The 20,751-nt window shown below is 39.6% G+C and overlaps 2 protein-coding genes across 5 annotated transcripts in view; one reads left to right on the top strand and one right to left on the bottom strand.

The window, feature by feature from the left end:
• Positions 1 to 650: 650 nt before the first annotated feature.
• LOC119419147 (Golgi reassembly-stacking protein 2) lies at positions 651 to 9,354 on the top strand. The gene is made up of 10 exons (XM_037686451.1): positions 651 to 763; positions 3,224 to 3,304; positions 3,391 to 3,594; positions 5,042 to 5,128; positions 5,213 to 5,343; positions 6,571 to 6,697; positions 6,786 to 6,918; positions 7,026 to 7,109; positions 7,195 to 7,308; positions 9,076 to 9,354. The coding sequence occupies exons 1-10, from the start codon at positions 701 to 703 to the stop codon at positions 9,300 to 9,302; spliced, it is 1,251 nt and encodes a 416-aa protein (XP_037542379.1). The 5' UTR covers positions 651 to 700; the 3' UTR covers positions 9,303 to 9,354.
• A 646-nt stretch (positions 9,355 to 10,000) lies between these two features.
• Positions 10,001 to 20,751, bottom strand: part of tlk1a (tousled-like kinase 1a) — a 15,483-nt gene continuing 4,732 nt past the window's right edge. For all 4 annotated transcript variants that reach the window (XM_037686447.1, XM_037686450.1, XM_037686448.1 and 1 more), the window contains exons 4-22: positions 19,585 to 19,623; positions 19,392 to 19,467; positions 19,252 to 19,295; positions 18,969 to 19,064; positions 18,797 to 18,883; positions 18,616 to 18,708; positions 18,301 to 18,411; positions 18,085 to 18,221; positions 17,593 to 17,781; positions 17,359 to 17,425; positions 16,801 to 16,898; positions 16,529 to 16,610; positions 16,334 to 16,425; positions 16,135 to 16,224; positions 15,890 to 16,059; positions 15,678 to 15,813; positions 11,283 to 11,394; positions 11,024 to 11,131; positions 10,001 to 10,933 (exon numbers count right to left, since the gene is read on the bottom strand). In XM_037686447.1, the coding sequence (XP_037542375.1) occupies positions 10,754 to 10,933; positions 11,024 to 11,131; positions 11,283 to 11,394; positions 15,678 to 15,813; positions 15,890 to 16,059; positions 16,135 to 16,224; positions 16,334 to 16,425; positions 16,529 to 16,610; positions 16,801 to 16,898; positions 17,359 to 17,425; positions 17,593 to 17,781; positions 18,085 to 18,221; positions 18,301 to 18,411; positions 18,616 to 18,708; positions 18,797 to 18,883; positions 18,969 to 19,064; positions 19,252 to 19,295; positions 19,392 to 19,467; positions 19,585 to 19,623 (2,007 nt within the window). In that variant the 3' untranslated portion in view covers positions 10,001 to 10,753. The remainder of the gene's footprint in view (positions 10,934 to 11,023; positions 11,132 to 11,282; positions 11,395 to 15,677; positions 15,814 to 15,889; positions 16,060 to 16,134; positions 16,225 to 16,333; positions 16,426 to 16,528; positions 16,611 to 16,800; positions 16,899 to 17,358; positions 17,426 to 17,592; positions 17,782 to 18,084; positions 18,222 to 18,300; positions 18,412 to 18,615; positions 18,709 to 18,796; positions 18,884 to 18,968; positions 19,065 to 19,251; positions 19,296 to 19,391; positions 19,468 to 19,584; positions 19,624 to 20,751) is intronic.

The following is a 20,751-nucleotide window of genomic DNA, read 5'->3' as shown; positions in this document are numbered from 1 at the left end:
TATATGTATGTATATTTATCTATGTATATATGTGTGTATCTATGTATATGCATACATAATATATACAATTATATATTTTTCAATGTATATTGCAGAGTTAAAATTAGTTTTGGATGATTTATGCAGCCTTTTTAAGACCTACAAAAGTACAGTTTGTCTCTTTATTTTACATTAATATCTGTGTTGAGTTTTGTGTCGTTTTATAATTTCGACTTTATCATTTTGACTGGGAGGGATGCTGCTTTTCAATTTTAAAACAGTATTTAGAGGGTACTTTCTGATTATATGATACAACGGACTGCCTAAAAATTCTGCTGCAGACCTGGAACAACAGGATAAGCGTTGCCAGGTGTACGATGACTATAGCGATTTTACAACAGCTTTACGCCAAAACTAAAAATATACATAAAAAAAAAAAAGCTCAAATATACAATAGTTTTAGCATTCTCGCGCTCTACATAATCCATCTTTTCACATGAATACCCACATATCATCAGATAGTCTTCTTCTACCAGCTAGATGTTATCCCCCCCCACCCCCCGCATATTTCTCCTATCGCTACCCACACGCCTCATCCTGGGGACTTTCGTTATTTCCTACCTGGCAACCCTGAATAGGACTGAAACGCGGTATGACTTGGCGCAGAGCCGCCTGATAACAAGCACAGGTATCCCACCCTGTTTCACGCACTCAGGGAAAGATGGGGGGCTCCCACAGCATTCAGATACCAGGTGGAGGAACCGAAGGCTATCATGTCCTCAGGGTGAGAGCAGGTTTGATGTTTTGATCTCATGTTTAGCATCTTAGCTTGCTGACGTTAGTGTCTCTAGGAAACCCAATTACAGCCAGAAAAATGTTTATATTTCCCCGCAGTGGTAAGAATTTGACATTAACTTTAAAGAAGAGTTTTATTTCTGACATATTTGTCTGAAAGTCTTTTTTAGGGGTGGTTTTTTTTTTGTCAATATTATACGTTTTATTTTGGATGACTGAATGAGAATTGCTGCTGTTTGTCATTCACTCAGCGGAGTGATGCGTTCAAGCACCTCCGCTCCAGCCGTTTTATTTTATTTTAACTCAATTTATTAATAAATAAGAATCGTAGGGATTTACAACAGAGATGTACATATTTATTGACTTATAGATGCGGTTAACATCCTCAGCAGACAGACTTTTTTTTTTTTTTTTTTTGGCTTTCCGCAGATATTAACGCTACATGAATAACCGGTGTGGTGACTGTGACTAACAGAGATGGGTGTGTAACCTCCACCCCACCTCTGGAGATCACGTTTCAGATTATATTTTCTTAGAATGCTGCAGATACCTTTCTTAACTTGATCAAGAAGTCAGGCTGAGCTGAATAAGCACTTACTTTCCGTGAAATAAATCCAAGCAGGACAGATAAAAGAAACAAACACCTTAAAACGATTTTAGAAAACATTACACCACATCACAGATGATGCATTTAAGGACCCTTGGAAGTGATGCCAGACTTTAAAGTGACAGTTCAGGTCTTTTGAAGTAGAGTTATTAATCGTTAATATCCTACCTGTTGTAGATGTCTTTTTATACAACCTCATTTAGGAGAAATAAATAATTCTGACTGGATTGACAAGTTAAAACAAAGTCATTAATGCTGTGTTAGAACACAGATACAAAAAAAAATCAGTTTTTAACATTTCCGTTCTTTTTACATGGATGTCTCTGATTATTTGTAAGCACAAATAGCAGCTGTAGCTAGCTGTAGCTGTGCAGAAGTTCTTGCAGGAAAAGCATAATATTTTTTGCTATAATTCCCACGTAATTTAAATCTGGCGTCGGTGCAAAGGTTCATGAGTTAATTGCTTTGAAATTTTTACAATATGAGTAACTTTAAAGTGGCACTTTGGTTGAACTATTTGTTAACTTGTCCGTTTTGTCTGCGTTAAACTAAATTTCTCCAAACAAACTACCTTTAAAAAGCCATCTGCAACAGGAAATATAATAATTATCATAACTTGTCCACATAATCCCACTTCAGATGATCTAAACTGCTGCATTAAGTTCTGCAACATGAGCTCTTCACTAATATTTGTAAAAATTGACAGCCAAAAACTAATTAAAGCTCTTTTATTTTTTGTCTTTAATTTATGCGAGGCAGGTGCCCAGATGTGTGAATCAGTAACAGGATCGATGAAGCATTTCTAATAAAAATTATGCTTAAAATGTTTATCTTTTAATTAGATGTGTGATGTTTTCAAGGATGCCAGTGTATTTAAGTGAAAAACAGGTATAAAGCAGATCTCAGTGTTTACACGGCTAAGTACATCTGTTCAATATCTTCGCAGTAAATCGTAGCCAGCTTTCTGTAAAGTTTGACTCGTTGAACTCTCGAGGAAGATTAAAGAGCTCCTCCTCAGAGCAATACAACCGTTTCACTGAGCTTTATTGACATCTCAGATGTATTTCTAAGTGTGTCGATTCGTTTCACGACCGATTCCTGTAAATGCAGGGAACAACTTACTTTTACACACTTCAGTAAATGGAAAGAAACCAAGAAGAGATTATCAGGATTTACTTAAACACTTAAAATTCTGTTCTTGTATTTGCATTTTTGAATAAATCAGTTTAATCCTCATATTAAATTAGAATAATTTCAGGCGTAAAGTCCACTGTGTTTATCGATGTAAAGTCTCTCTTTCAAAAACTCCTGATACTTTCACTCTGCATTTCACTAGTTTTACTTTGGATTTATGTACAGGTCCGAGTAACAAGTGAAAATATTAACATCTTTAAAATTCCCAGTTGTTCCTGTAAGATTGTGTTGGTTTATTGTGGCCACCGTTTAAATGTAACTGCTCTGAAGTGATGACATCTGCCACAAAATTAAAAAAAAAAACACTTCCACCATGATTAAAAACCGAAGACCGGTTCAAGATTTTACATCTGCAGATATCGTAATCCTGTGATCCTTAGCAGATGTTAAAATAAGAACAGTCCCAAAGCATGTGACATATTTCACTTTATCATTATTTATTTAATAACAGCTTGAACTGTTTGCTTGTTCACTTTATGCTGTAAAAAACTTTTGCTCGGTTATGAATATTTACTTTTCAGTTGGGCGTAAATCTCAAGCATCCCCTTCTTGATTACGAGTCATTTTAGCCTCTTTCACATTTGATGTTTTTATTGTTCGGACCTGATAACCCTCTATGAGATCCTTATGATGCCCTCAACTTGGCAGGTGCAGGATAATTCCCCCGGCAGTCGTGCAGGACTGGAGCCATACTTTGATTTCATCATCTCAGTTTGTGACACCAGACTGGTACGTTTCTGGAAACCCGCAGCTTCAGGTTTCTTGAACCCACCAGGTTTATGGCAAACCGGCTCAGATGTATTTGTTTCCAACAGAAGAGGGACAACGACACCCTGAAAGAGCTGCTGAAAACCAACGTGGAGCGGCCCGTCAAGATGCTGCTGTACAACAGCAAGACGCAAAGCGTGCGCGAGACGACCGTCGTGCCCAGCGACGCGTGGGGCGGCCACGGACTTCTGGGTGTCAGCATTCGCTTCTGCAGCTTCGAAGGAGCCAATCAGAACGTTTGGCACGTCTTGGTGAGCGTGCAGAGGGATGCGCTACGAGCTGGACCTGTTTAATGTTTGAGTGTTGAATTGTATCAGAAGAGGCATTCCATGCAACGTTTAACACTTTTTTTCTGCACAAAATGCATCAAACGCTGAAACAAAGTTGTAGGGGAAACAATTCGATCACCCCAACTTGTCATTCATGAGGTTACATGAACAGAAAGCTTTAAAGAATATAAAAGTCGTGACGGGAAAAACATTAATTAAGAAATGAGACAAACTATATTTATGCAGAGGTTCTTTTAGCTTTGACTCTGCCTTTATAATAAGTCTATCAATCAAATCAAATATTGTATTTATTGAATATCGTCTGATATTTACATGCAGACAAAAAAATTAAGTTCAATATTAAAATGTTGACAGATTTTTCTTTAGATCTGGGTCAAACATGAAAATGTTTACAACACTAGGGAGGTCGTCAACTAACTTTAATAGGGATGCACGATATTACCGGCATGGTATCAGTATCAGCTGATATTAGCGATTTAGGTAAATATCGGAAATCGGCCATTCCATCAAAATAACTCACCTGGCTGAAAATGATGTAACACTATATAATATTCATATAGTGTGACATAATTTTCAGCCCCCTTTTTGGCATCTGCATTTGTTAGCAGGCCAAGTTGACACAGATCATGCAGAATAATGTAGTATTTTAATTCCACAGCAGAGAAAGCTAGGTAGTCTCTGTAAGTAGGTCTAGGAAAAAAAATATTGGTATCGGTTATCGGCCAAATAAGTTTTAACATATCGGATATCGGCCAAAAATCCAATATCGTGCATCCCTAAACTTTAATACTCCGGTGTTGTTGTAATGGTCAGTCTGAATGTTTTACTGTAACTTTCTGGTGGTGCTAAATCAGGATTAGAGGATTTTTTTTTTTTTTTTACTTTCCAAGCATATTTGTCATGTTTTTCTTGCTGCAAGATATGCAAATTAATTTAAAAAATGAGTTAGAATTGAAGTCTATAAACTCTGTCAACTATTTAGTAGATGAAAAGATGTCAGAATAAATGTTTTTTTGGTGGCAAGATCTGATGAATAAAACATTTGATCTGTTTTTGTGCAGGACTCTAAGTGACTTTTAACACCAATAAAACCTTTTTAAACAGTTTCTAATATCAAAACTTCAACGTCCGTCCTTCTGTCTGATGACAGGAATGTTTAAATCCAGTTTTTCTATCTGGAAAAGATTTAGTGAACACGTGGCATTTATCTTTTTCCAGGCAAATTAAAGCAAATCTCTAAACATGAACTGGTCCAGAGCAGATTTAAGAGTTCAGCATCTGTTACCATGGTGATCGTCAGGCTCAAACGGAGCTAAAACTCTCACTATGCTCGTAATCTCTCTCCCTCCTTGGCGACCAGAGCTTCCCACACCCTTTAATGTGTTTACTTGATGTGTTTCGAGTTCAGGAAGTTGAGCCAAACTCTCCGGCAGCTCAGGCTGGTCTGAGGCCGTTCACGGACTACATGATCGGGGCAGACATCGCCATGCATGAGGTACCCGCTTTGTGACCAGCAGTAATGTGTAGACCCATTCAGCAGCAGGCTGAACTGATGTGTGTGTTTCTGCTCTTTGACCAGACTGAAGATCTGTTCTCCCTGGTTGAAGCTCACGAAGGGAAGGAGCTGAAGTTGTACGTTTACAGCACAGACACAGACAACTGCCGCGAGGTGGTCATCACCCCGAACTCCGAGTGGGGTGGAGAGGGCAGGTACGACACTCGCTCTGTAACCTGTTTACAGCTGAAACTTCAGATTGTATTGATTTAAACCCACGCTGCTCATTTAGCGTAGACGCGAAACAAAGCCACAAAACTGTTTCTTTCCTTCTTGGGAATTTCCATTTTCACTTTCAGTTTTGTCAGAAGTTATTCAAAGAGTCTGAGCAAATTCCTTTAAAGTGTTTTTGTCTTGAAGGACTTTGCTTCTGTTACGCACAGCCATCATTTCTCATTTTTTCCAGCTTACATGTTTGTTCCTCCAGGTTTAAATGTAAGGGTCTGAGAGGGCCGCATAAAAATTCAACATCCTTCTCTAGTTTATACTTTTGATAGTCATGCTCCCACAGAATTGGCAGGGGTCAGGTTTATGTAAAAAAAAAAAAAGAAGCTCTTTCCATGTGTGTTGACACATTAATATATTAACACAACTCCTGCTGTGAAACAAGTGTTCAGAGACCATCTATAAATCGTATTATTGTCTATAACGTTCTGTAGTTTCACCAGTTTTCTTTTGGACTTGGTTGTTTTTTTTTAAGCATTTGTCTCACAGAAGCACGCCCGTTTCATTCAGACTTGAATATGAAAGAACATGACGTTTGCCATCCACTTAGAGGACGTTCTGCTTTCCAGCGTGTTCTCCAGAACAACCAGTTTGCTCAGCTTCAGAAGTGAAACGCAGCATGTATTAGACCATTCCTTCTCTGCTCGCTGAAGTCAGAACACGTGCTTAACGCGTCATTTAGTGAAGTGGGGGTTGAACACGGTTTGTTTAGAAGGTATCAATACTAGGAGGGAGGAATTTGTCCAACATTTGTCCAACTTTTCACCTTCACTGAACCCAGTCGATGACGCATCGCTCGTCCTAACAGAATGACGTGTGCTTTTGTCTTTTTCATTCAAGCTTTATTTATGCAGGTTAGTCTCATCGAGTCACGAGGACTCGTTTTCAAGAGAGACCTGTTTGGGTATGAGCAAACACGTTTACTCTACACCCTGGTTCTTTCCAGGTTCTGTACGTTACAAGTTCCTGCTTGTGGTCAGAAAGCCTAGCTTGAATTTAGTGTTTCCATGTAGGCTGGTAGAGATCGGCCAGACTTTGCTGGTCTAAAGATGGCGTCCAGAATAATCTGCACGTTTAATGTTCATCTTTTTTTACATTATTTTTGCATGTAGCACGTAACTACAGCTGTTGCATTGTGCTGCTGTGTGTCGCTGCAGTCTTGGCTGTGGGATCGGTTACGGCTACCTGCACAGGATACCCACACAGCGGTTAGAAGACAAGAACGGACTTCCCGCTCAGACTCACGATGACGCAGCTCGTTCGACTAAAGACGGCTTCACCGAGGTAACGCCATATTTTCATGACGAAAACTTTTAATACGCTGGGTTTGTTTTTAGATTTTGTTTACATGTAAAGGAATTTTATTCATCAGGTCCATCTCTCTGCTGTCATTCCAACCGTTCCAGTCGCCGTGTCGTCTTCGGTTTCAACTGGACTGAAGCAGCCTCTCGCTAGTTTATCAGCCAGCTCGAACGCAACACCAGTCCTCAACAGTCTACCAACAGGTGTGTCTATAAGTGGAATGTTCACCGTTTGAGGTGGTAAAAAGCTGATCTGATTTGCAGATCAAGGGGTAGATTTGTTGTCCACGGTGTTATTTTGGTTATTTCAGGAGCTCCCATAATCCCGCTGCCCAACCAAACAACCCTCTCGCAGACGCTCCCCCGGACTGTGAACGCTGCTCCAACACTACCAGGTTTGTTGAGATATTCTGAGCTTACAGCCTCGTGTATATATTAAAAAAAATTAAATATCTCAAACTAACCGTTCTTGTTGCTCAGGTTTCCAACCCCTTCCTGGAGATCTTCCACTCCTTCCTAATTTACCAAACCTAAACGTCACTTTGCCAAATGTGAATCATGTGCCAACACCTGGAGTTGGATTACAACATACAGGTAATAAGTTTGACTTGGGCTGTAAAACCTCCTTAATGTACATTTTATTTAAAACCACTGCAGCACTTTTGTCCAAATCAGTCCATAAAAAAATGTCACTGTCATTTAAAAGAATCCAGCTGTTGAATGGTGTCCCTGGACTTTATATAGACAGATGTTTACTCTTGTTTAGTTCCGGTTACTGCGATCCAAACCCAGGAGTTTAGAGATACGCTAATGTTCCAGACTTGGTGCAAGTATGAACCGTTGAACAGGTTTGACTTGTAAACTCATCTTTACTTCTTAGAAACGCGTAAGAGAAAGGCTTATAGATTGCACCTCCAGTTAGAGGATTAGGAAGTTCATCAACTCAGTCATTCAAAAAACTTTTCAACAAAGCAGCGAACTCTTAACCTTTTTTGTGTAAATGTTTGTGTAGAAATGGAATTAGAATGTTATTTTAGCAAAGAATAGCAAGAGAGCTCATTAGTGCTGGTGTAAACTAGAGATATTTCATTTCCTGCGAAAATGCAGTGAATGCTTACTGCTGAAAAACAGCTGAAATTAGCTAAAAACATGCTGAAATGGAAGAATAAAGCCAAGTTAGCAGAAAGAACATATATTTGCTGAATTATGTTGAAATAACTTGGCACAAAAAAATTAAAATTAGCAACAAATCGATGAAAAGTAGCTGAAAAGGCAGAAAGAAGCTTAAATTACCAGAAGGAAGTAGAGGGAGCTGTGAAATAAAAAAATAAAAAAAAGGTGGAATTATCTGAAAAAAGATCAACTTAGCACAAAACCATTAAATAGTAGCTGAAATAGCAGAAAGAGCTGAAACTAGCAGAAAGACCATAAGCTAAAAGGAGCATAACAAGCTGAAGTTAGCAGGAAAAAGTTATGCTAAAAGTAGCAAAGATTACCATGAAAAACTTGAATTTATCTGAAATGAGCTAAAATTAGCTAAAAACCTAGCTGAAAATGTCAAACAAGCTTAAATTAACATAGGCAAGCAGAAATGTTTGCGCAATTAGGCTGAAAGAAGCAAAAATTAGCACAAAAAAGTGGAAATTATTTGAAAAAAATGCTTAAATTAGCTAAAAACGGATCTGAAGAAGAAATAGCTGAAAAGCTGAAACTTGTAGAAATAAGCTGAAATTAGCAGAAAGAAGTTAAGCACAAAAATGTAGTTGGCAGAAAGAATCTGAAAATAGCACAAAACAGCGGAAACTAGCTGCAAGCAGAATTTTTTTTAAATTTACCAGTACACAAGGAAGCTGAAAGAAGCTGAAGCAGAACAAAATGTGAAAGCAGCAGTAAAAGTTTATAAACGGATCTAAAGATTTGAATTATGTAAAATTAGCTCAATTTTCTATGAGGGGAAAAAAGTGACAGAAAAGGCCAAATATTTCGAAAAGCTAAAGTTGCACCAATACCAAAAGTCATAGCAGGATTGTCCTGAAAGAGCTGAACATTTTGATGATTTGTTGAAATAGCACAACAATTGTGGAACGACAAAGATGCTGAAAAACGTACGGAATGGATCACAGTGTGAATGCTTCATAAACATTCACACAATTACTGCTTCATTCTAAAATTTTATTTGTATAAGCAGCAAGTCTATTGAAGAAAAAACAGATTTTTCTCACTTATCTTTTCAAAAACATTTTTTAAATGTAAAATAAAATTATCACCAAGGAGCTGTTAAAAATAGGAATGTTTTGCCTATTTAAGTGTTTTCGTGTGAAACTCGTCAGTAACACTTGGTTTTTGTGCCGTTCTCTCCAGGTTTTGCTCCTCTCAAGCTGCCAGCTGGGTTCCCACCTGTATCTCTACCTCCTTCCGACTTCATTTATCCACAGACCCCTGCTAAAGCAGAGACGAGGCATGCGCACAATACCACATCTCCCTCTTCAAGCATTCAAATGAACAATTCACCGACCAAAGCACCCAACCTCTTGTCAGCGACCACGTCTGGATCGATAAATATCACCATATCTGCAGACTCCTCTTAGCACAAAGTGCCACTTAAGGATGACACCTTGCTCTGAAGTCCTTACCAGTCCATTTGCTGCACCACTCAGCTGACAAATTGGGTCTTTTGCAACAATCTGAAGTGTGTTACGAGCTCACCGAAGATACTGGTGCTACACTGCTGCTCTGATCAAACACAGCAAAACCTAGCACCACCTTTAAGCCTTTCAGTTTAGTTTAAGCACATTTTCACTAAAGAAAATGGAAACACAATTTGTATTGTTATTTCACTTTTCTGAGTGTCCAACGTACCATTTTGAAAAACTGGTTCAGACGTGGAAGTCGGTAACATTTCATTTGAATGGTTTAGCTACTGATTTCAGAGGAATGCACGGCTGAAGGTTTAAGCTGCTGATGACTTCTATTTAAAACTGCAGGTTTACATCTTGCACTGTTGTAAAATCATTTTGTGGATTTATAAAAAGAGAAAGTAAAATTTAATATCTTGATTACGCAAACTTTTGTTTTTGTCCCTCTTGTTGGAGATGCAGTTCCAACTTCCACCAGAAGATGGCAGCATGTCTTTGAATATTGGCGTACATATTAAAGCTAAAATTGAAGTGCACATTATCAGGTCATCTATAACACAATTTACATCCGGAGGGGATATTTATTATTCACTCTTAGTGGAACATACAGCCCTTAAAGAAAAAGTGACAAAGCAGCAAAATGAGACCGATCCAGGAAACTAAATTTATGTTGGGAAAATGTTTTACTTTGTACATGTTACTGCTGCAGCTCACAATTTGAAAATTCGCCTATACAGCATATACAGTTTCCAATTTATCTGTTAATATTCCTGCATAGCGTCTTAACATTTTTTTTTTCTACATTTGGTTATTTTGTGCATTAAACATATGCAAGTACACTGCTCCAGCCTACATGTAACTAGATGTCACCTGTATGCTACACATTAACATTCCCATGGCTAAGTAATTCAAACTAAAGCCTAACATTTATGCAACAAAATTATCCAAATTATTGGTGAAATTTCTGTAGTTCTACTTGACATGAATGTTTTCTCCTCACAGTAAATTAACTTCTAGCAGCTGAATAATTTGCATCCTGGCAGGACCGTGTTAATAAATCTAAATGGCAAGGAGCCAACTCTCCCTTCAGCCCCTTTAGGCTTTATCCATCTGCAACAGCTGAACATGGTGTCCAGTCACATTTTCTTCAAAGTAAATAGTTTCAGTGCTTTTTTTCTTCTCAGAACATCAAAATGATCCATTTACTCGTATCCTTTAAAACGTCTTTTCCATGTCCATCCATTGATCAAGTCCTGGTAAACGAGTAAAAGCCTGGTGCAGGTCAGGAAGAAGATCCCCGGCACCCGTGTCTGGCTTTTTCTTCTCAGAGGTCCAAGCCTCTGATGAGCCTTCCAGGTGCAACTTCAATCGACAGTTTTTACCTTTTTTTTTATTGTCACAGTTCAAATCTGTATATATGAGACTACACTGGATGAAGCTAGTCCAGAACTGGCAGCACTCATCTGCAGGGTTCCAGAGGAGCTTGATCGTCGCATGTGAGGGAGCAGGTAGGCATCACTTCCCAGCTGGAGAACATCAAACCGATCTTCCTTCCTGTACGCCAGGCATCGCCTTATGAAGGCCTAAATGTGGGAGAAATTACTTGAAAATAACACTTATCCACAAAAACACAACGTCTTAAAACAACCAGAGTCGAATGCAACTTCTCTTACCTTTGCTTCGTTTGTGACTACAGGTTTGACAGGGAACTGGACCTCAGTAGCTTTCAGTATGGTGTTCTCTTGCAGAATGTCCTGCTGTGACTGGTTGTGGCCAAAAGGCTGAAAATTTAGAGACATACATTTAGCTTTAAGCTTAAACTACACGTTCTCGTGGCTCAATGAGACTAACCTGGATAAATAAAGGCTAAATAAATAAAAATAAAAAATATATAAAAAAAAAAAAACATCAAGGAAAATTGAATATCCTTACCTTCCTTCCATACAGACACTGGAAAAAGATGACACCCACTGACCACACATCCACCTTATTGGAGATCTTTGGTGGCTCTTTACCAACCACAAAACATTCAGGGGGCAAGTACCTACAATCAGAAACATACAAGGTGTTCAAAAGGTTCACAACCAGTAATGGATTACCAACACAAAACCAGTTTGAACCACATCATTCAGGTGCAAAGTTTAAATTATACAGTTTAGCTACATCAGTACACATGCTGAATCTTTGCTCAAACAAGCGCCACGTCGAGGTCTCCCGTCGCTGAAGGATTTGAAAAGTGAATGTTTGCCATTTTTGAGAGGAGTGTTTTTCAGGACTGGAACGGGGAAATGCAAGTAAACCTGAATGTTTTTGGTGCAAGTTCTTTAAGTGGTTAGGAGTTACACTGTGTAGAAAAGAGGACGTTTTATTTATTTTGGCTTGACTGAGGCTGCGATGGATCAGTTTTATCCACGACCAAGCACAAAGGCGAAGCCAGGGGGTGGCCAATGGTGGCCTTGGCCACCACAGATTAATCTTTGACCACCCCAATCATTTGAGGACACTATAATTTTAAGTAATATAAAAACTACAAAAACAGTTCCTCCAATGATGGGGGGTGGTCGGTTTACACTCATCAATACACTGAACAAAAATATAACACTTTTGTTTAATTTTTTATGAGCTGAAAAATATTTTTAGGCCTTTTTCTAAAATATTGTTCACAAATGTGTATAAATCTGTGTTAGTGAGCACTTCTTTGCCAAGATAATCTGTCCACCTCACAGGCATGGCATATCAAAATGCTGATTAGACAGGTGTATGTTATGCTGGCCACAATGAAAGGCCACTCTAAAATGTGCAGTTTTACTGTATTGGGGGGGGGGGGGGGGTGTCCAGAAAACCAGCCAGTATCTGGTTGACCATTTGCTTCTCGTAGTGAAACATCTCCTTCAAAGAGTTGATCAAGTTGATTGTGGCCTGTGGAATGTTGGTCCACTATTCTTCAATGGTACCGTCAGGCACTGGAATATATGCTGATCCAGAGCATCCCAAACATGCTCAACAGGTGACATGTATGGTGAGTATGCTGACCATGCAAGAACTGGGATGTTTTCAGCTTCCAGGAATTGTGTACTGATCCTGTCAACATGGGTCCGTGCATTATCCTGCTGCAACATGAGGTGATGTTGTGGATGAATGGCACAACAATGGGCCTCAGGATCTCGTAACAGCATCTCTGTGCATTCAAAATGTCATCAATAAAATGCACCTGTGCTCGTTGTCCATAACATGCCTGCCCATACCATAACCCCACCGCCACCATGGACCACTCGATTCACAACGTTGAATCAGCAAATCTCACACAACGCCATACATGCAGTCTACCATCTGCTCTGTACAGTGAAAACCAAGATTCATCCGTGAAGAGAACACCTCTCCAACGTGGAATATGCCATCGAAAGTGAGCATTTATCCAAACAAGTTGGTTACGATGATGAACTGCAGTCAGGTGGAGATCTTGACGAGGACAACAAGCATGCATGAGCTTCCCTGAGACAGTTTGTGCAGAAATTATTTGGTTATGCAAATAGATTGCTGCAGCAGTTGTTCTGGTGGCTGGTCTCAGATCTTGGTGGTGAAGATGCATGAGGTCCTGGGCTGGTGAGGTTACACGTTGTCTGTGGTTGTGAGGGCAGTTGGATGTACTGCCAAAATCTCTTGAAGAACCTTTGGAGATGGTTCATGGTAGAGAAATAAACATTCAAATCACAGACAACAGCTCAGGAGGACATCCCTGCAGTCAGAGTGCCAATTGCACACTCCCTCAAAACTTGCAACATCTGTAGCATTGTGCTGTGATAAAACTGCACATTTTAGAGTGGACTTTTATTGTGGTCAGCCTAAGACTGTGCAATAATCATGCTGTCTAATCAGCATCTTGATATGCCACACCTGAGATGGACGATTATCTCGGCAAAGAAGTGTTCACTGACACCGATGTACAAAGCAGTGAACAATATTCGAGAGAAAAAGGCCTTTTGTGTTCATAGAAAAAGTTTAAGATCTTTGAGTCAGTTCATGAAAAATGCGAGTTAAAACAAGTGTTGCGTTTATATTTTTTGTTCAGAGTATATATACACTACACCATTTTATTTATAGAGCACTTAAAACAGCGACAAGGCCAACCAAAGTGCTGTACAGACAAAACAACAGGTAACACACAAAGCAAAATACAAAATGAGGTAAATCAGAATATAGACATAAAAACGATGCGGATAATGACGACTAACCAGTGTGGAGCATACAGGATCAAAACACAGATCATCTGGTGTTGAAAGCTACTGAATAGTAGTGAGTTTTTAAACGGGATTTGAAAACCGAGAGGGAGGGGGCCAGTCTGACAAGCAGAGGTAACTTGTTCCAAAGTCTTGGTCCTGCTACAGAGAAGGCCCTGTCACCTCTGCGCTTAAGACGAGATCCTGGAACTGTGAGGAGCAACTGGTCCACTGACTTCAGGGAACGTGGTGGGACATACGGTTGTAGCAGATCAGAGAGACTGGTGGGGGGGGGGGGGGGGGGCGCGACACTGTTCAGTGATTTGTAGACATACATGAGTATTTTGAACTGGATTTGAAAGTGAACCGGTAACCAGTGCAGTGAGGCCAAAACTGGTGTAATGTGCTCTCTTTTGCCTGTACTGGTTAAAAATCGGGCTGCTGCATTCTGGACCAGTTGTAGTCGTGCAATGGAGGTTTGACTGATACCAAACAGTAGTGAATTGCAGTAATCAAGCCTAGATGTAATGAATGCATGTATTACTGTCTCCAGGTTATTTTTAGACAATATGGGCTTCAGTTTAGACAGCCACCTCAGTTGGAAGAAACATGATTTAACAATCATGTTTACGTGATGGTTAAGTTTCAGGGAAGGGTCCATTATCACTCCCAGATTAGTCACTCTTTGTTTTTCTGACAGGGTTAGAGCAGAGAGGTCGATGCAGTGGTTTGTGATTGTGTCGTTGGGAGGGAACAACATGACTTCAGACTTCTTTTCATTGAAACTTAAGAAGTTTAAAGCCATCCAGTCCCTGATGTCAGCCAGGCAGTTGAGCAGCGGTTGAAGGGCATGTTGTGTTTCTGGAAAATAGCACCAAGCGGCAGCAGGTATAGAGAGAATAGGAGGGGACCCAGAATGGAGCCCTGCAGAACCCCCCATTTAAGCTCTGCCTCTGCAGAACTAAAATCCTTGATGGAGACATAAAAGGATCCATCAGTGAGGTAAGATCTGAACCAATTGAGGGCTGACCCTGTGATGCCCACCCACTGCTCCAACCTAGCAATGAGGATCTCATGGTCGATGGTGTCAAAGGCGGCTGTGAGGCCCAATAGGACAAGCAGCACAGAATCACCAGTATCTGTGAATCTGAAGATGTCGTTGAAGACCTTCAGCAGGGCAGTTTCAGTGCTGTGGAGAGGTTTAAAGCCAGATTGGAATAGCTCTAAGATGGCGTGACCCTCCAGGAAGCACTTCAACTGGGACTCGACTATTTTCTCCATTTTGAAACAAATGGGAGTCTGGAGACAGGCCGGAAGTTGGAAACGACTGAAGGGTCGAGGTTTTTTTTTTTTTTTTAGGAGAGGCTGGACAGCAGCATGTTTAATGGATTTTGGCACCACGCCAGTGGATAAACTACTGTTTACTATAGCCAGAATGGACGGATCTAGAGTTGGAAAAACCCCCTTTAGTAGTCGAGGGGGGACCACATCAAAGGGGGAACCAGACTGTTTCAAACTGCACATGACCTGCTGTAGAGTGATGGGTTCAAAATGGTCAAATGGAGCTACAGATTGAGGTGGGATGGATGGGTCATGAGTTGGAGGGGAAATGAGAGCCCGGGTGGTTGCAATTTTTTCCAAAAACAAATGTAGGAAGTTGCCACACAGCTCAGTCAAGGCTTCCAGAGGTGATACATATACACACATTTTTTACACCTACGTGCAGAGACACACACACCAAATAGAAGTTAGCACATTGCTTTTTTCCCCAAGTTATCCAGCTCACAAGATGGATACATGACAGCAGCCATCATGAATTTTGACATGGCAACCCAGTTTTTTAAAATAACCTTTTTTATGCCTAGATGTAGCCACACACCAATAAGGAAGTCTGTATTTCACTATTTTTCAAGTTTTCATGCTGACAACATGCATGATCAGACGGAGAGTATTTCCAACTCCCCCTCTGCTCTGTGATGGGGAACAACAAACAAGTTGCTTTTGTCTGAACAGAAAGCATGCTTGTAGTATTGCATTACTCCTTTTCTCTAAACAAATCATCAAATCTTTCAGGATGTTTGGACTTTATTTGAACAACAGTTTGTCTCACCAATAGGTCCCTGCACCCTGCGACGTCAGATCCATTCCGTCTACACCGTAGTTATCATCATCCATGATTTTAGAAAGACCAAAATCAGTGATTTTTATTTCCCCGCAGGCCGTGCCATCTACCAACAAGATATTACCTGGAGATCAAAGAACATTCAAGTCAGTGTGAAGCTGTGATCATGTGTTCAGTCACATGTTCAGAGTTGCGTTTACCTGGTTTAAGGTCATAATGGATAATGGGGGGTTTGATTTCATTTAGGTATTTTAATGCGTTCACGATCTGCATGACGATCGACCGTGCCTCTTTTTCGGGCATTAGCTTATGCTGCTTCAAGTAGAAATCCAAGTCGTTGCCCTCGCAGTACTCCATGACGGTGCAAAACCTAGTGAATGAATAAATGTCTTAAGATTTACCTCCCACATGTAATAGATGATAACTAAAAGAAGAATGCACTAACGTGTCTGTGTCCAGTGAGAAGTAGTCGTAAAGTTTTACAATCCTGGGATGATCCAGCTCCTTGTGTATTCTGTACTCTCGACATGCATGCCTGTGAATGTTGATTTTACACTATTAGCACTCAAAGAAAACAGGTACAGAGGCTGTGTTTATAAGTAATCAATGCATAGTCATATTAGTCAAAGGATAAACCCACATACTTGTGATAATTCTCCTTTTTCTCTTCTCTCCAGTTCTTGTTAAGTTGATGAATTTTCACTGCAGCATATCTTTGTTCAATCAAGTCAAATGCCTGTACAACACATGAACACATGCAGGGAACGCTGGCTTACACAGAACTAAACAACCTGTTTGATAGTTTTTGTGTGTTCCTTTAATTTGTGACGTCAGCTTACCTTGTAAACTTCACTAAAGCCCCCTCTCCCCAGGAGATGGAGCAGCAGATACCGTTCATTCAGAGTTGGATGGTCTTTAAATCTTTAGGAGGAGGAGGGAAGGCAAAGTATTTTAAATGTGGATACATTTGTAAATGATAAATTTGCTTTGGTTTTTGGAAGAAAAGTTAAAAAGAAACTTATTAGTTTGTGGTATTAGGATATGATCCTTGTTTATACATCGTGTTTCAGTGTCAAAGCAGTATTTGTTAAAGAAATAGATTTAGACTCACTGGGAGCTGTCTTCATTATTTATTCTCTTCAGCTCCCTGATGTGAAGGTTGCGCACTCTCTCCAGGCGCTCCAGCTCAGCCTGGATCTCAGCTTCTTCCTGTAAATGATTCAAGAGCATTAACACACAAGTGCACAGAAGGAACTTTAGAATCGACTACTAGAAGAGATCATCCAAAGTTTCCCGTGAGCACATTTCTGAGCGAAATATCAGCTGAATTTGTACAGAGCCAAACAGAAATAAATAAATAAATAAATCCAATATGATGTTTTAAAAAATTTTACAAGGACAAAAGGGACAGATTTATATTTTGAAATTTGGACAAAAGAATTATTAAGCAATGTATTCACATGTGAACCAAACAAGCAGAATCAGAAGCAGCTGGACTTCTTGTCCGGTTGAGAATAAAAACATTAAAACATCATCACAAAAGAAGTCAACTTGCCTTTGATTCAGCCTGTTAGGATTAACATGTCCAAGATGATTGAGAATATAAATATTTTACTTGTGTGAGTCTGTATTGTAAAAAAAAAAAAAAAAGATAATACTGTAAACAAACCTTCTTCAGATGTCCAAGTCGCAGTTTGAAGATTTCTTCCTGTTCATGGTACTCTGCTAGGGTCAGTCTTAAGAGAGAAAAAGTTGCAGGGGAAAATATCTCTTTGTGGAATATTTCATTTCAGAGATTGGTAATAATTTGATTTGCAACTTCTGAATAACTTTTAAAGAAATCAAAGAAAATTCTACAGAAAGTGAATTTTACAGTGCATCTAGTTTCAGCAAATCGACTTACAGTTGAGGTAGGCTGGGTTTTAGAAAGGGATCGTTTTCTGCTCCATTTACTGCCTTGGTTTTGCGTTGCTTTGGCTCCGAGTTTGTGGTTGGTGCTTGAGAGCTGCTGGAGGATGGAGGTTTCCTCTTTGCAAGAAGTTTTCTCTGCCTCTCAATGTCTTCCCTCTGCTGGTTTATCCACTCCTGCTGTCTGCTCAAAGAAATAAGTCAGAGCGTTTGTAGTAAATGGGTTTGTAAAGTCAAGAACATCATTAGTATCAGTAATTATTGAATCACAATTATTTTTATGGCTGCATCAAACAATTTCATACTCTGTCAATCTGACTTTTCTGTCTGCTCCATGGATAATAATGTAAAAAAAATATCGATGTGTAAAACAATTGCGTCACTTTAACTGGTTCTGTGGTCGAGTCTGTTTCATTCAGTCATTAAAACAAAATCAAACAAAAAACAAAACGGTAAAAGCAAGGCAGTCGTTAAAATAAATTCTCACTTGACAAGGTTTTGGAAGGCGTAGCCATCCGTCCACTGCTCTGTGAACGAGGCCCCATGTCTCACTGTGGTGAAATGGCCTAAACGTAGTCTATCCTGCATGCTTTTCTCTCGACAGGCCTGCTTCTCCTGGTTGCTCTGAAGATCGACATTAAATACATTAGATTTACAGACAAACATACGCACAAATTATACGACGGAACAGAAATTAACTAACTTTTTCTATGAGCAACTTCTTGCTCATAGTGATGCATTTATTCAAGCGTTCCTTATACTTTTCAAGTAATTTTTGTTGCTCATCTATCTGCCTCCTGAGATCACAGTTTGCCTAGAAAGCAGAAAAACAAACAAACAGCTAGTTTAAAAAAACAATAAAAGTAAAATAAAGGTTTATAATGTTGACAAACCAAAAAAGTTATTTTATATACAAAATATTGATGAAATATTTAGCCATTCTGTTCAGGCTCTAAAGCAATAGCACAAAAAAGTGGAGCTTTAAAGTATTACAGTACAAAAAGTTTTGTCTTCTTACTCTTAGCAGGTCGTCTATTCTGCCCTCCTTCTTCTCAAGGTCTAAATTCTTAGTGCTTTCAAGGGCAGCCAGTTTTAAAATTGTAAGGTCAGTCTAGAGTTAAAAACAAAAGAAAATGATTTAAAGAACTTCTTAATGTAAATACTTCAAAAAAGCAGTTCCTTCCAGACTTCAGTCTCACCTGAACAAATTTGACGGCTAGTTGCTTTGGATTTGTCATGTGGTCCCCAATAGACATATTAGTAGGAGAGGAGCTATTCTGTCTAACCTAAAATAGGGGGAAAAGTTAGGATTGGGTAGCATAAGGACACAACAGAAGGAAATGTTTACTCTGACATATTGGTGTAACCTACAGCAGTGCCCTGAGCAGAGTGGGAATGTGAGTTCTGGGGTGAACGAAGCACTGGAGGGAGACCTCTCACAGGACTGGAGCCGTTTCCTCCCTGGAACTACAAGACAAGTTGCATCACTGTCAAACATCTGGGCACAGCAGACCTGACAGTCGTTCTTTTCTTTTATTTTTATTTATCTTAAACATAAAATTAAATATGCATTACACATTAATATAGCACTTATTCAAGATACATTTACCCATCACTTCAGTTAACTGTATAAAAAATATGAAACTAAACTCACATCAAAATAATCACTTATTTTGGGTCCTCGTACAGATGATTTTCCTTTGAGAGAGAAAATAAGAGAGTTTAAGTTTATGCCACATATTTAATAAATACTATTTAACAAGAGTTGAATATATATCCAGATTTTTAAAAGACCTTGGCTGCTCTCGGATTGGATCTCCGGTTTCCTTTTTCTGCCTCTGGCAGTTTCAGATTGTTTCTTCTCGGGAGTCTGAAAAATTGATTTTGTTAGTAAGCCACAATATGGTTATTACTATATTTAACTATGACAAGTAGAAGTGTAGTTCAAACTGCTGTTGTGGGATTTCTAGAGAAGTTATATACTTACTGAATAAGCAGGAGAGCTGCCTCTTTTTACCTCTGACCCCTGTGAAGAAAGAAAAACAAGTTAAACCAAAAAGAATTTCATTTCACAAAACACAGCAAACATAATGATAGTTTATCAAAAGTGTGGACATTTGTGAGTATGTGTTGATTCTCAATTTCAAGAAGAAACCAGTGGGTAAGAGCACATCAAATAATCTAATCAACATACTGGATTGAAAGATTTCCATTAGTTTTTCTAACAAGCACAAGCTCAGCTTAGATCATTTACTGGAGTGTAAAGGTGCAGCTCTGTGTCAGTTTCTATAAAATTGATCAACTGTGCTGGCAGTACGTGAAGATGTTCAGTTTTCCACCAGAAACTATTTTCAGTCATGACAGTTTAATTCAAAAACACCCCTTAATGCAAACATGATTTTTTTTTATTCCAATACTCTGCATTGAGGAACCCTGCAACCCCATAAAAATGGTCTAACAGGTGGCAAGATGCTTGTGTAGAAAGAGGATTGCACAAAGGGTCTATTTTGTATAGGCTTCACCATTTAAGGCTATCGCTAGTGGGTTTACCCCTCGCATGCAGTGCAGCACTGAAAACTTTAGTCCACCTGCTGTGTGAACCCCACCCCGGTCCATATAAACTGCCCTGAGACTGGGGATTAGCTCCCCTTTTTTCTTCAGCCAGCAAGCACATAAGAAAACTAAAGAGCAGAAGATCCTGATGCATGCTCAATAATCCAGGTTGAAAAATCTAAAAAAGTTAAGTCGGGTCCTCTGGACGTTAAAAAAAACAGCAACAAGTTTTTTTTGTTGATGTTTTTTTGAACGTCCAGAGGACCTGACTTAACTTTTTTAGATAGAAGAGCAGAAGATGACATCCAGCGGAGTTATTCGCCTGTGTCCACTCTGCAGGACGGGGTTCATCCTCAGCTCTGACCTGCACGCCATCTGCGAGGGCTGCCTCGGTGCAGAACACGCAGGTCAAGCCCCGACACCGCAGGCTTCTTGCCCATCCAGCAAGCTTCTCCTGCTCAAGGAGAAACAACGCTGGGCGGCCATCTTCGCTTCAGGCTAAAAGCTTTCCCAGCTTCCAGAAAGCTACCCGCGGGACAAGGCCCTCGATTTTTTTGATGTGAGGCAGGATTCGGACATTTCCGCCTCAGACGAGGAGTCA

This window comes from Nematolebias whitei, chromosome 13, assembly GCF_014905685.2.
Source record: "Nematolebias whitei isolate Nwh7 chromosome 13, NemWhi1, whole genome shotgun sequence".
Classification (NCBI taxonomy): domain Eukaryota; kingdom Metazoa; phylum Chordata; class Actinopteri; order Cyprinodontiformes; family Rivulidae; genus Nematolebias; species Nematolebias whitei.
The sequence above is the reverse complement of the archived record's forward strand: the minus strand, read 5'-3'. Positions and strand labels throughout refer to the sequence as shown.